The 15,652-nt window shown below is 46.0% G+C and overlaps 1 protein-coding gene across 1 annotated transcript in view; it reads left to right on the forward strand.

The window, feature by feature from the left end:
* Nucleotides 1–15,652, forward strand: part of LOC137417521 (coiled-coil domain-containing protein 42 homolog) — a 91,576-nt gene that overhangs the window by 35,078 nt on the left and 40,846 nt on the right. Inside the window, exon 6 of the mRNA XM_078785588.1 lies at nt 771–971. Coding sequence (XP_078641714.1) covers nt 771–971 — 201 coding nt within the window. The remainder of the gene's footprint in view (nt 1–770; nt 972–15,652) is intronic.

Genomic DNA, 15,652 nt, shown 5'->3' on the forward strand with positions numbered 1-15,652 from the left:
TTTGGGCGGTGGGCGGTGATATGGTGTATTTTTTAAAATATATCTCTGCATTTTCCCGCCTTGCTGACACCGAGTCCAAAACCATCGATAAAAATGAAATCAGATGGTGAGTTAGATTGGAGATAAAGGCGTGAGAGAGACTCAATGGCCTTGAAGTTACAGGCGTTTGATAATTCATTTCGTTCTATAAACGGCAACTTTCATCGGATTTTCTTCCCGTTTTTTTTCAACCGAGTCTAAAACTATGTTAGCGACTGTGAAAAATGAAATGATATATCGAATTTGATTTGAAATAAAACTGGGAGAGAGAGCAAGACACCACGGGCCTACAAAACAGGCCTCAAAGCTATGCGAGTTAAGAAAATGGTGGATATTTGTTTATATGAAGCGAAGGCTCTCCCAGAATGGGTGGAGCTACTCTGCAAACCGAGTAAGCCACACCCCGGACAGACGCCCAACAGACAGACAGACAGAATCATCTACGGCTATTATAATAGAGATTTGGCAAGGGGGTGGTGTATTTTGAATGTATCTGTACTTGTTTTATATTCCGTCTCCCCCCTAAAATGCACGTTCCTTTCCCTTATTCAATTCGCCAAAATTTTCATTCATGTCTCTGCTCCTCTCACCACCATCTCTTCTCGCTATTCTATTCCCTTCTCTCCATTTTTCTCAATTTATTTCCCTGCCCCTGCTGCATACATATTAAACAGATGATTCCCAAACAATTTTCTAAATATTCACAAACTCTCATCCCTAACGCTTTGCAGCAGAATGAGTCGAAGAGGAGCCGAGCCATCAAAAGAGCCAGTGTGGAGCGTGAGGCCCGGACTGAGAAGAAGAAGGAGCTAGGCAGGCTGTGCGGCGAAGTAGCCAGTTTGGAGGACAAGCAAGTGCGGCTACAGCGCAAGTTGTCCAAGTTATCCGTCTACAAGGATTTTCTGTCCGATGTCACCAATGCGTCCAGCATGGTAAACAAATGAATTCCTACTTCTCTCATATTCCAATATTTCCATGAACAACATTTTGTTTATCCACAAAATGTGGGATTTGTTTTTATAAAATGCAGTGTTCTCATCACTACACTCGTGCCCTTGTGGAACAAAAGAAGAGATTATAACTAGAAGGGCACTCGGTAGAGCGCATACCTCCGCCAGGCTGAACAGTTTGTTTTCTATCCCAATGATAGGCCGGATCTGGATTCTGACCTGAACCAAAATCTATTCGGCTTGTTCTTGTCACCAAACCAACTCTTTAGTCATACAGTGCATTCAGAAAGTATTCAGACCCCTTCACTTTTTTCACATTTTGTTATGTTGCAGCCTTATGCTGAAATCGTTTAAATTCATTTTTTCCCTCATCAATCTCCACTCAATACCCCATAATGGCAAAGAGAAAACAGGATTTTAGAAAGTTTTGCAAATTTATTGAAAAGAAAAAACTAAAATATCACATTGGCATAAGTATTCAGATGCTTACGCAGGTTCAGGTTCATTTGCTATGACACTTGAAATTTAGCTCAGGTGCCTCCCATTTCTCTTGATCATCTTTGAGATGTTTCTACACCTTGATTGGAGTCCACCTGTGGTAAATTCAATTGATTGGACATGATTTGGAAAGGCACACACCTGTCTATATAAGGTCTCACAGCTGACAATGCATATCGGAGCAAAAACCAAGCCATGAGGTCGAAGGAACTGCCTGCAGAGCTCAGAGACAGGATTGTGTCGAGGCACAGATCTGGGGAAGCCTACAAAAACATTTCTGCTGCATTGAAGCTTCCCAAGAGCACAGTGGCCTCCATAAATCTTAAATGGAAGAAGTTTGGAACAACCAGGACTCTTCCTAGAGCTGGCCGCCCGGCCAAACTGAGCAATCGGGGGAGAAGGGCCTTGGTAAGAGAGGTGACCAAGAACCCGATGGTCACTCTGGCTGAGCTCCAGAGATCCTGTGTGGAGATGGGAGAAACTTCCAGAAGGACAAACATCACTGCAACACACCACCGACCTGGGCTTTATGGCAGAGTTATGAGATATTCTTCATGAGATATTCTCAAACCAGCCCATTGTCGTCATCTGTTCACTTCCGGATTCGGGGCAGGTTCGTATTGAGTCGATTATAAAATCATAATTGTATTGAGGAATTTATGAAACCTCTTACCTACCTTACAACATCCGATAGGACCCCAAAACGTTCCAGTGAAGGTTTGGTGGGGCTTGCCCCAAAACTGAGGAGTTTGGGTGTGGACGGACAGACAGACACTCCTGTTTTATAATACAGATTGAAATCATGGAATTGAGCATGGCGGACACGGTTGGATTGTTTATATAATTTGTGTTCTACAGAAGGGTATGTCCAAAGATTTAGCATTTTTGAATTGGATGAAAGATCGGGAATTTTTGCAGTAGTATGACGTTACATATTTCAAATCGAATGCAAGATGAAAAGTACTATTCATGGGTTTAGTAGTTTTTCATAAAGTTCATATGGTTAATATCTTGCATACCATTTTTTGTGTCGCTCATAAATTATTATATTACTACAATTATTGTTTTCATTAATTTAGATGAAACGAGCTATGGACTGTGCCTTCTGGAGAAGAATAACTGCGTGACTCTAGAATAACTGCGTGACTCCAGAATAACTGTGTGATTCTAGAAAAACTGAGTGACTCTTGAATAGCCGTGTGACTCTAGAATAGCTGTGTGACTCTAGAATAACTGTGACTCTAGAATAACTGTGACTATAGAATAACTGTGACTCTAGGATAACTGTGTGACTCTAGAATAACTGCGTAACTCTATAACAACTGCGTGACTCTATAACAACTGCGGGACTCTAGAACAACTGTGTGATTCTAGAATAACTGTGTGACTCAAGGATAACTGTGACTATAGAATAAATAACTATGTGACTCTAGAATAACTGCTTGGCTCTAGAATAACAGTGTGACTCTAGAATAACTATGTGATTCTAAAATAATGCTGTGACTCTAGAATAACTGTGTGATTAGAATAGCTATGCGGCTAGAAAAATGCTGTGACTCTTGAATAAATGCATGACTCTAGAATAATTGTGTGACTCCAGAATAACTATATGACTCGAGAATAACTATGTGGCTCGAGAATAACTGTGTGACTCTAGAATAACTGTGTGGCTCTAGGATAACTGTGCAACTCTAGAATAACTGTGTGACTCTAGAATAACTGTGTGGCTCTAGAATAACTATATGGCTCTAGAATAACTGTGTGACTCTAAAATAACTGTGACTCAATAATAACTATGTGACTCCAGAATAACTGCACGACTCTAGAAAAACCATACAAGTATCTCTGGAATAACTATGTGACTCTAAAATAACTCTGTGGCTCTAGAATAACTGTGTGACTAGAATAACTGTGCGGCTCTAGAATAACTGTGTGACTCAAGAATAACTGTGACTATATAATTAATAACTGTGTGACTCTAGAACAACTGTGTGAATTTAGATTAACTCTGTGACTCTAGAATAACTGTGTGACTCTAGAATAGCTGCGCAACTTTGGAATAACGCTGTGACTAGAATAAATACATGACTCCAGAATAACAGTGTGACTCTAGAATAACTATGCGACTCTAGAATAAATCTGTGACTAGAATAACTGTGTGACTCTAGAATAGCGATGTGCCTCTAGAATAAAGCTGTGGTTCTAGAATAGCTGTGTGACTTTGGAATAACTGTGTGACTCCAGAACAACTATGTGCCTTAGAATAACTCTGTGGCTCTAGAATAACTGTGTGACTATAATAACTATGTGACTCTGGAATAACTGTGTGACTCTAGAATAGCTGCTTGACTCTAGAATAGTTGTGCGACTCTAGAATAGCTGTGTGACTCGAGAATAGCTGTGACTCCAGGATAACTGCGTGACTCTAGAATAACTGCGTGACGCTAGAATAACTGCGTGACTCTAGAATAACTGTGCAACTCTAGAATAACTGTGTGACTATAATAACTGTGACTCTGGAATAACTGTGTGACTCTAGAATAGCTGCTTGACTCTAGAATAGTTGTGCGACTCTAGAATAGCTGTGTGACTCGAGAATAGCTGTGACTCCAGGATAACTGCGTGACTCTAGAATAACTGCGTGACGCTAGAATAACTGCGTGACTCTAGAATAACTGCGTGACTCTAGAATAGCTGTGTGACTCAAGAATAACTGCATGACTAGAATAACTTTTTTCCTCTAGAATAACTATGTGGCTCTAGAATAGCTGTGTGGCTCTAGAATAACTGTGTGGCTCTAGAATAAATGTGTGGCTCTAGAATAACCGTGTGACTCTAGAATAGCTGTGTGGCTCTCGAATAACCGTGTAACTCTAGAAAAGCTGTGTGACTCTACAATAACTGCATGACTATAATAACTGTGTGGCTCCAGAATAACTGTGTGACTCTATAATAACTGTGTGGCTCTACAATAACTGTGTGGCTCTACAATAACTGTGTGACTAGAATAACTGTGTGGCTCTAGAATAACTATGTGACTCTAGAATAACTATGTGACTCTAGAATAACTGTGTGACTCTAGAATAACTGTGTGACTCTAGAATAACTGTGTGGCTCTGCAATAACTGCGTGACTAGAATAACTGTGTGGCTCTGGAATAGCTATGTGACTCGAGAATAACTATGTGACTCTAGAATAACTGTGTGACTAGAATAACTGTGTGGCTCTGGAATAGCTATGTGACTCGAGAATAACTATGTGACTCTAGAATAACTGTGTGACTAGAATAACTGTGTGACTCTATGATAACTATGTGACTCTAGAATAACTGCATGACTCTAGAATAACTGTGTGTCTCTAGAATAACTATGTGTCTTTGGAAGAACTCTGTGGCTCTAGAATAACTCTCTGGCTCTAGAATAACTGCGTGACTCTAGAATAGTGGTGCGGCTCTAGAATAGCTGTGCGGCTCTAGAATAGCTGTACGACTCTAGAATAGCTGTGCGACTCTAGAATAGCTGTGCGACTCTAGAATAGCTGCGTGACTCTAGAATAACTGTGCGACTCTATAATAACTGCGTGATTCTGGAAGAACTCTGTGACTCTAGAATAACTGTGCGACTCTAGAATAGCTGTGCGACTCTAGAATGACTGTGCGACTCTATAATAACTGCGTGATTCTGGAATAACTCTGTGATTCTAGAATCAGTGTGCCGATCAGTCTCCATAGACGTACATACCGGCCCTTTCTCTCTTGTCTCTGGCTCTTCTTTTTCTCTCCGTTTCTCTCTCTTTTTCTCTCTCTGACTTCGTGAAGGCCAGGTACACCATCCTGGGCATGGGGGGGGGGGGGGGTTCTCTGGATCGCTCCTGTGAGATCGATTGGCTGTCTCTGTGCTGCGGGCTTGTTCAAGAGAACTGTCTGGGGCTATACAACAACAACAACAACTCGTTATGTTAGTTCGTCGTGCCTGTCATTGGTGTCCTTTATGATGTCCCTTCAAAACAACACAAGTTTCCTGTTCAAAATGATCAATTTTGTTTGATTGCCAGACATAGTAAAACAACTACCTCAATTCTCTCTGCGCATGTGCGATCAGGACGAGATTCTGTACAATTTGCCAAATTCAGAATCAAAGTACAGCTAAACGGCAGGTTTGTTTTCCGATTCATTTTTGATTCGTATTCAAAATGTAACATCATCATCATCATCATCATCATCATCATCGTTTTACGGCCGTTTCCATGCTTGCATGTGCAACCCATGATTCAACAAATGGCCGCTTCCCTAAAACGCATACTTGAGGCATGTTTATTTGTGGCCGGATGCCCTTCCTGACGCCACTATAGAAACATCTGTGGACCTAGCCTTTGTCTAAAGAGACATACCCTACAGGACAGCAGGGGGATTTGCAATCAGAGTTTCCTTCTCCTAGGTGGACTGCCTACCAAGGCTGAAGAGCTCCACCTACCCTGGTTGGATTTGTGAGTGTCACAGCAAGTCCTCACAATGGATGGCCATACACACTGCACCTCTAGAGTACCAACCGACCTCGAGATCCACCCAGACATTTAGTCAGTGCCCACAAGAACACTGTTACCATGGTGCACCACCAGGAGGTAGTCTGAAAGTCTTGGCAAGGGTAGAGGCTATGTACTGGAAGGAAGGGCTTACACACTCGGCCTTCTTTTCGATCGCAAGCGAAACTCGGCAGCCGTAGCTAAAAGCAACGCGTGGTAAACCACATCACACCCTACTGCAGCATTAGACGCGCACACTTGCCCTGTAAAAAACAAAACGAAACACAAGCACCACAAATGTTACATGTTCCAAATGTAACAATCAATTGAAATCAAGTTGTTTCTCACATGGCCGACCTGGGCAACCCCCAGCAATTGGGTAGACTCAAATTTACCATGACCAAATTTGGGATGTATGCTTGCTTACCCATCCACAGCACCTTCCATTTGTTTATAGTAAACTGAGTTTGCCAGTCTTTTTCCCAATCTATTAAACTATGAATACTTTCCTGAATCTGATCAATGCCCTCTCTACCTCCAAGCTTTGCATCATCTTCAAATTTAGAATTCTGATTCTTTACCCTACTATCTACCTGGTTGATGTAAATTACACATCCTTTCGCTCCTTTCTCCTTGTGTATATATATATTGTAACGGTTTTGAGAAGTGGGTAACGAATTTGAGAAGTGTAACGGTTTTTAAGAAGTGTAACAATTTTGGAGGAAGTGTAACGAATGTGAAAACGTTACAATGTGAACGTTACAAAAGTATGGTAACACCCTGTTAATGTAAATAATGGTCGCAGCCGTCCTCCTAGTTAATTCCATGAAACTTACACGCAGGTCACGATATATCTTTTTAAATAGTGTATTTCCTTATTCTATGTAGGCTAAATATGTGTTTCCCACTAGATTGACTTTGCATTGTATCAAACAAAATAAGCATATGCCCTTGCAATTTCCCCAAACATCTCCGCTCTCCAAAGTTCCTTTAAGAAGGGTGCGAGTTGTGTTCAATCCCGCAAGCCGCCATTGCCCATGTGCTAACCTCGGAGAAGAAAGGCGTGTCTCCACCTCGTCATAGAGGGGAGGAGTGAGCCAGCCCTAACAGCCAATCAGCACCGCGGTGAGCGACCCGGTAGGCGTGCCTTCGGAGCCGGCGGCTTGATTCCGCCCCGAGTTATAAAAGCAACTGTAAGGGACTGCTTTATGAGATGACCTGGGAGATGAGCGAAGAGGCGGCACCAAGAGGAGCGGTGAGATGCGAAACGCTCCAAGCCAAAGAGGAGAGGTACTCGGCAAGGAAACCAGCTTTGGAGAGACGCGCTGAAAGGAGGGAGATGGCTCCACCAGAAGCAGAGGAGCAGGTGTGCCGAACCAGCGCGTGACGTCTACAGCAGCGGATACGCGACGGAGGGTTTTCCCGCCAAAACCGCGAGGAATTGAGAGCTGCTGCCTCCGACCTTGCCTCCCTCTCAAGCAATCCACCTCAAGCCCTACCTGCCTGCAATATCCCCTGTGTAAGTGTGAACGTCCTGTCCTACTCGTTGTCTTGGGATTAAGTAAATTGAGTAGAATAAGCTAACGATGCACTGTGTGACTGCTTTTTCCATCCATTGCTTGTAAATAATTTTGGTCGTTCTTTCTTTTTGCTTGTGTGTGTATAATAAATCTGTTCTTCCTCCGTACTCTGTCTTTTTCTCTTTTCCTTCTCTTTCGGTCGCTTTAGAGGTTTCCCGATTGAATATCTGTGGGGCGATCTGGTCAACGTCGGGTGGAATCGGGTTCTAATCGGGGAGTAACTGTTCGGACGCGGTAATACCAAACCGCTCGGTAAAATAACATCTAAAACCGCGTCTGCAACAATTGGTTGTCAGGAGTTGGATTCGGACCTGGGACTAAATTTGTTAGGCCCAAATTTTGGAACACCAATTGTGTTATATCTGTAACAATTGGTGTTGGGAGTGAGATTCGGGGCCCGAACCAAATTTTTTTTTAAAAACATCTAGAAAAAAATTTGGTCAAAATTACGAGCTGCCGAAATTGTGTTGTTTTATAAAACCCGAATTTTGAGATCGCGCCATGGACAATCAAGGCGATCGGATGTCGGTGGGAGAGATAGACAGGGTGGAATCGACCCAGGACCTCTGGGAAATGTATGTGGAGGAAAGGGAGGAGGAGAACATTGGCAATGTGGTTGAGGGGGTATCAGGTGCACAAAATGGCGTCCTCGCGCACGTGGGTGTAGCGGCACCAAATTTGGCCGTGGTCGCGGCAGCCGAGCCAGAGATGCCAATGAATTTGGACCTGTTTATGAAACAGATGATGGCCTTTATGGTAAAAACAGACGATAATTTCAAAGGGATGGAAAACAGAATGGGAAGCCAAATGGGGGTAATGGGAAACCAAATGGGGGTAATGGGAAACCAAATGGGGGTAATGAGGGACGAAGCGAGGGGTACCGGTGAGGAGTTAGACAAGAAATTTGGGAAGTTCGACAATAATTTTGAGGAGTTAGACAAGAAATTTGAGAAGTTAGACAATAATTTTGAGGGGTTAGACAACGGGATAAAAGAGGTAAAGAATGGGTTAACGGGGGTGGAAGATAGAATGGCTGCCCAGGAGAATCAGTTAGAGGGGGTAAAAAATGGGTTAATGGGGTTAGAAAATAGGATGGAGGACAAATTGCAGGAAATAGGGGAACAATCTGCCAGGGAAATCAAACGAATGGGGAACCAGATAGAGGAGGCGCAAATCGGGTTAGAAAGTAAACTGGATGCTCAGAGGGATGAATTGGGACAGATGAGGGTGGCATCTACAAAAGAGATGGAGGAAATACGACGAGGTGTGAGTGAGGAGGTTTCGGGGCGATGCGAGGAGGTAAAGCGAGGTGAGAAGCGTATGGAGAAAGAGGTGAGAAATAATACGGCTAAGTTACAAGGGGGCATAGAGGGTCTGACGGAGGAGGTGGAACAGCTGACAGAGGGACAAAAAGAACTAGTGGAGCAGGTTCAAAAGAACACTGCGGTACTAGGAGGGTTAAAGGCGATACAAAAAGAAATTAAAAACGAATTAATAGCGACACAGAAGCAATGTCAGATGGTACGTGAGGAACTGACAATGAGGGTGGACGAGGTGACAGAGATAATGGAGACAAAGGGTACGACGAGGTACGACACCTGGAATGGAAGGATGCACACCTGGAATGGTAGAGCGTGAGTGGGAATGCACGCTGGAATTGGTAGTGAGGCACGTGGTTGGGTGTGCGAGTGAGAGCACACCTGTGATTGTCACAGAGGAGGTGACCGAGGAAGGGGCGTGAGGAGGTGTGTTGGTGAGGTGTGCGAGCGACGAATGTGTGCCACGGTGTTCGGTGGTCAGGTGTGTGACCAAGTCGGTGAGCGGAATGAGGGTACCGAGGTGTGTAAGAAAAGGTACGACGAGGAGCATGGAAACGGCTGCATGTATGAGCAAGAAAGGGGTAGCGTATGCTTGTAAGCATGCAGGTGAAGCATCGACGGTAACCAGGTTAGAGGTTAGAATGACTTATAGCCGAATCGGGCCCTCGGTGCGCGTCGGGCAGCTTCGCGTGCCGCGAGGACCAGCGGGGATCCGAACCACGGCGGTTTCGAAAGAACCACCGTACGCGATCCACGCTGTGCCTCGCTTGGAACGGCCGCGTCCGGGCTCCACTAGGCGGAGCCGGCAGGTGAGGAAGCACATAGAGACGGTCACGGTAGCCTTAGAGGACGAACTTGAGGAGACGCACCGAGAAATAAAAGAGGTTAAACAAAAATTAGAGGAAGTGGAAGAAGAGGTGAGTGAAATTAAGAAGAGACGGACAGAAACTAAGAGAGAAATAAAGGAGGAGATAGCGGAATATGTACAAGGTCGGTGCTCAACTCATAATGTGATGCTCACTAACCAAATAAAGAGTTTGCACGTGGCAAAGGAGGTGCGGAGACGAGGTACGGAGGTGAGTGGCAATGTATATGATGTGAGGAAAGCTTCAGTCGGCTTGGGGATTGGTTTGGATCCGGGTGTTCGTGAAAGGCCGTTGGTGAAGTGTGCAACAGGTCTGGTGTGCGAAAAAAGAGGTGTGCGAGAATGTCCGACCATGGGGTGTGTGAGGAAAAAGTGCACGCCGAGGAGTGAGTGTGCCGTCAAGAGTGAGTTGGACGTAGCGCGTGTGCGAGGGAGCACATGGAAGCGCGGTGTGGTGAGTGTTACGGAGGAAGTAACGGAAAAGTGTGCACAAGAGGATGCGCGAGAAAGGTGTGTAACGGACAGGTGCATGAGGAAAGAGTGCGCTGTCGGGAGTAAGGGTGAGTGCGTTGTCAAGAGTGGTGGTGAGAGTAGTGAGAGTGACACGGAGCGTGAGTTGGTTATGACAGGTGAGCGAGGGTGTACACCTGGAATGGAAGGATGCACACCTGGAATGGTAGAGCGTGAGTGGGAATGCACGCTGGAATTGGTAGTGAGGCACGTGGTTGGGTGTGCGAGTGAGAGCACACCTGTGATTGTCACAGAGGAGGTGACCGAGGAAGGGGCGCGAGGAGGTGTGTTGGTGAGGTGTGCGAGCGACGAATGTGTGCCAAGGTGTTCGGTGGTCAGGTGTGTGACCAAGTCGGTGAGCGGAATGTGGGTACCGAGGTGTGTAAGAAAAGGTACGACGAGGAGCATGGAAACGGCTGCATGTATGAGCAAGAAAGGGGTAGCGTATGCTTGTAAGCATGCAGGTGAAGCATCGACGGTAACCAGGTTAGAGGTTAGAACGACTTATAGCCGAATCGGGCCCTCGGTGCGCGTCGGGCAGCTTCGCGTGCCGCGAGGACCAGCGGGGATCCGAACCACGGCGGTTTCGAAAGAACCGCCGTACGCGATCCACGCTGTGCCTCGCTTGGAACGGCCGCGTCCGGGCTCCACTAGGCGGAGCGGGCAGGCCGATAGGAAGGTCGTCATGGCGTCCACTTTCTATTGAGACGTGCCGGCAGGTCGAGATCGGGACATTGGATGGCTCCACGCCGAGGTGGTGCGTGGGATCTCGGCCCGGGTAAGCCCCCGTCCCTGCACCGAGTGCCGGATGCATCCAGCCGCCGGCACAAAAGAACCCGCGTTCATGGCTCGGCTTTACGAAGCCGAGCTTTAGAAGGGAATTGGCGCACCGAGAGGATGTAATAAGTAGACGGGTGATGGTGATAGTGATAGTGATTTGATACGAAATTTATAATAGTGGGTAGAATTGGCAGTAAATGGAAAATTTTTGATTGGTTGGATTTAGGTGTGCGAAATTGATAGTGAGAGACCCCCGATGTGGTGGGATGGCAAATCCACCATCCCTCACAGACAGGTGGGGCAAATGCGTATAGCTTATGGGGTTGATGGCAGTGAAAACTAGCCCGGGTGGGTTAGGTTATATTGATAGGGATCTAGCGAAGATGACATTAGGTGACGTTAAGGTTAGTTAGTGACTGATACCTGTAGTGGGGACGCAGGTAGTTTAGTGTGGATGATAATGACGTGGGAGCGCAATAGTTTAAAGGGACGACTGGGAAGCGCAAGTTTCAGAGGGGAGTAGTTAGCTGAGATGATGCCGTGTGTTTGAAGATTGAACAGGTGAGAATTGAACAGGTGTGATTGCACAGGTGTGCAACTGAACAGGTGTGTGGAGCAGTGTATGAGGGAGTAGTGGTGATTGCGTGTTGTGTTGACCAAATGGTCCAGGAAGAAAGGAGGGTGCAGGTGGCACCAGGTGTGAGTGCACAGGTGTGCAACAACAGGTATGGAGAATGGTTGTGTGGAATAAATATCTGGAGTATTGGAATGGATGGTCGTGGAGTGAGTATGGTGGAAATTGTGGAGTGGAGTGGATGGTGCGAAGGTGTGAATGGGGGAAGAGTGGACCCCCATCACGGATACCCGGGGCGGATAGTGTAAGTGTTAGGTAGAGGGTACAGGTAAATTGTGGTTGGATATTGGCATCTGTGGTGCGGGTGAAAGAATGGTCTTTGGATGGGTGCATTAGTGTTGTGGAAATGGCTGGGCATGTGGCCTGTTAGTGTGTGTAGTTGGTTGGGCGCCCCACCACTGTGAGGATGTCGGCCAGGTGAGGCCACAGGTGGGCTCTGGGAGCCGGTAGTAGTTGTTGTGGATGGGGCCCGAGGATCCGGAGGACGGACCTGGGTAGCCCAGTGCCAGAGGGCACCAAGGGGTGACACAGCCAGGAGAGGGCCTTCCCCAGTTAGTTAGGTTAGGGTGAGGAGCTAGGTAAGCTCGGGTGGCAACTGCAGTGGTGGAGGTGTGCAGGTGGGTAGACCTGCTGGGAGAGCTACACGTCGCAGCCCAGAAATTGTGCGAGGGCACCGGGAGATGAATCGGGGGAGTGAGACCCCAAATTGAGAAGCACCACAGTTTGGTCAATGGGAATTGGTTTTTAGAACCCGTAGTGTAAGTTGGCCAATGGATTGGCAGGGAAAGACCCCGGGTAGTGTAAAGTGTGTTAATGTCATTTAGAAAGTAGTTAGGATGAAGTCTCCTCGCACCATCTGCATCCACTCACCTGAGGTGACAGGTACTCCGCACCATGCCATGTTTAATTATTTTTTACTGTGCAAATGTTTGGATTGTGAGACGCATCATGACGTGGGTGTGACATTGTGCTTTGATGTTCCATCTCTGCCTCCTTATGAGGATTGATGATGAATTTGGTGATGGCAAATTTTGAAGTAGAGGGATTGTGGAGACTAATTTGGTATAGGGGAAATATGGGGAAGACGTGACAGTAGTGACGAATTGGTAATGTGTAGATCTTGTACATATGGGGTAAGGGCAAGGGTAGTGTAGGTGACAGGGGGGTGACGTACGGTAGGGACGAGCTTTCTCACTTCGCCCTCCGTACGCATTTCGCCTTGCATTGCCTTATTGACGTGTACCCTTGTGACCTTACCCCTCGCTCAATTGTCTTTCTTTTGTCTCCCACATGACCTGTGCGCCATTGGGTGCCGAGGGGAGCGTGCGTGAGGTGGCCATTGTGCGCCCGAGATTCCCAGAACCAGCATGCATTGCGTTGATGTACCACTTTATGGACCGCTGTTCTGCGGCCAAGTACCACTTGATGGACCCCAGGTTCTGGGGCAGGGCACCTCTGTTGGAGACCAGCCATAATGGCCAGGGAATCTTGCTTGCGGACCTCGGTAAGGTGGCACCTATGCCAAACAGGTGGACCATCCTTAGTTGGCCCCTGAGGCCCTAAATAAAAACGAACACAAGTTGTGCTTTTTATTATTTCCAAATAGGCCGCATGAAGCCAGAAGACGTCGGGAAGAACATCGGCCCAGCAGAGAAAGAGAAGACCACCACCAGTTGTTTTGTTGTGTTTATTATGAACCATGGTGACTGCGCACCGAGTGGTGCTTTTGGTGCTTTGTGGTGCTTTTGGTGCTTTGTGGTGCTTGTGGTGCTTTTGGGTGCTTTGGTGGTATTGGTACTGGTGCATCGATGCAATGCGTGCTGTCTCCTCCCTCCCAACAGGAATTTCTTTTTCTTGTTCCCTAAAAAAAAAAAAAAAAAAAAAAAAACACAGGTCCTGGGTTGCGTTGTAAATAAGAAATCACGTCATTGTAAATAATGCTCCCCACCGTAAATGTATAGTTTGAGAATAATTCTGTAATTCGGTTAGCTGTGGGCTTGAGTCTGTTAGACAGGGTGCAATGCAATAGGGGGACATACTTATTTGTGTTTTAAGATTGTCACACTCAGGGTCAGGTTAATTGTAGAGGGAATTACACCTACGTGTCACACTAAGTTAACGTTTAGTAGGCCCGAGATTGGGCCTGAGGAAAGGAGGGTGCAGTGTAACGGTTTTGAGAAGTGGGTAACGAATTTGAGAAGTGTAACGGTTTTTAAGAAGTGTAACAATTTTGGAGGAAGTGTAACGAATGTGAAAACGTTACAATGTGAACGTTACAAAAGTATGGTAACACCCTGTTAATGTAAATAATGGTCGCAGCCGTCCTCCTAGTTAATTCCATGAAACTTACACGCAGGTCACGATATATCTTTTTAAATAGTGTATTTCCTTATTCTATGTAGGCTAAATATGTGTTTCCCACTAGATTGACTTTGCATTGTATCAAATAAAATAAGCATAGGCCCTTGCAATTTCCCCAAACATCTCCGCTCTCCAAAGTTCCTTTAAGAAGGGTGCGAGTTGTGTTCAATCCCGCCAGCCGCCATTGCCCATGTGCTAACCTCGGAGAAGAAAGGCGTGTCTCCACCTCGTCATAGAGGGGAGGAGTGAGCCAGCCCTAACAGCCAATCAGCACCGCGGTGAGCGACCCGGTAGGCGTGCCCTCGGAGCCGGCGGCTTGATTCCGCCCCGAGTTATAAAAGCAACTGTAAGGGACTGCTTTATGAGATGACCTGGGAGATTAGCGAAGAGGCGGCACCAAGAGGAGCGGTGAGATGTGAAACGCTCCAAGCCAAAGAGGAGAGGTACTCGGCAAGGAAACCAGCTTTGGAGAGACGCGCTGAAAGGAGGGAGACGGCTCCACCAGAAGCAGAGGAGCAGGTGTGCCGAACCAGCGCGTGACGTCTACAGCAGCGGATACGCGACGGAGGGTTTTCCCGCCAAAACTGCGAGGAATTGAGAGCTGCTGCCTCCGACCTTGCCTCCCTCTCAAGCAATCCACCTCAAGCCCTACCTGCCTGCAATATCCCCTGTGTAAGTGTGAACGTCCTGTCCTACTCGTTGTCTTGGGATTAAGTAAATTGAGTAGAATAAGCTAACGATGCACTGTGTGACTGCTTTTTCCATCCATTGCTTGTAAATAATTTTGGTCGTTCTTTCTTTTTGCTTGTGTGTGTATAATAAATCTGTTCTTCCTCCGTACTCTGTCTTTTTCTCTTTTCCTTCTCTTTCGGTCGCTTTAGAGGTTTCCCGATTGAATATCTGTGGGGCGATCTGGTCAACGTCGGGTGGAATCGGGTTCTAATCGGGGAGTAACTGTTCGGACGCGGTAATACCAAACCGCTCGGTAAAATAACATCTAAAACCGCGTCTGCAACAATATATATATATATATATATATATATATATATATATATATATATATATATATATATATATATATATATGTATATATATATTTCTCTCTCTGTGTGTCTCTCTCTCTCTGTCTCTGTATCTGTCTCTCTGTCTCTGTATCTGTCTCTCTTTCTCTCTCTCTCTGTCTCTCTGTCTTTGTCTCTCTCTCTCTCTCTCTCTCTCTCTCTCTCTCTCTCTCTCTCTCTCTCTCACTCTCTCACTCTCTCACTCTCTCACTCTCTCACTCTCTCACTCTCTCACTCTGTCTTTGTCTCTGTCTCTCTTTCTCTCTCTGTCTTTGTCTCTCTCTCTCTCTCTCTCTCTCTCTCTCTCTCTCTCTCTCTCTCTCTCTCTCTCTCTCTCTCTCTCTCTCGCTCTCTCGCTCTCTCGCTCTCTCGCTCTCTCGCTCTCTCTTCCTTCTCGCACTTGTGTTTTTTCTCAATTTTAATTTGCAAACTATCACTCCCATTGTGCATACGTAATAAGTAGATAACTCTAAATGCGCTTAAACTGTTGCAAAATACCATGAGCATGTACATTTTTACAGTGCTGTTTTGTTT

The sequence above is a fragment of the Myxine glutinosa genome, chromosome 1 (assembly GCF_964187855.1).
Source record: "Myxine glutinosa chromosome 1, kmMyxGlut1.1, whole genome shotgun sequence".
NCBI lineage: Eukaryota > Metazoa > Chordata > Myxini > Myxiniformes > Myxinidae > Myxine > Myxine glutinosa.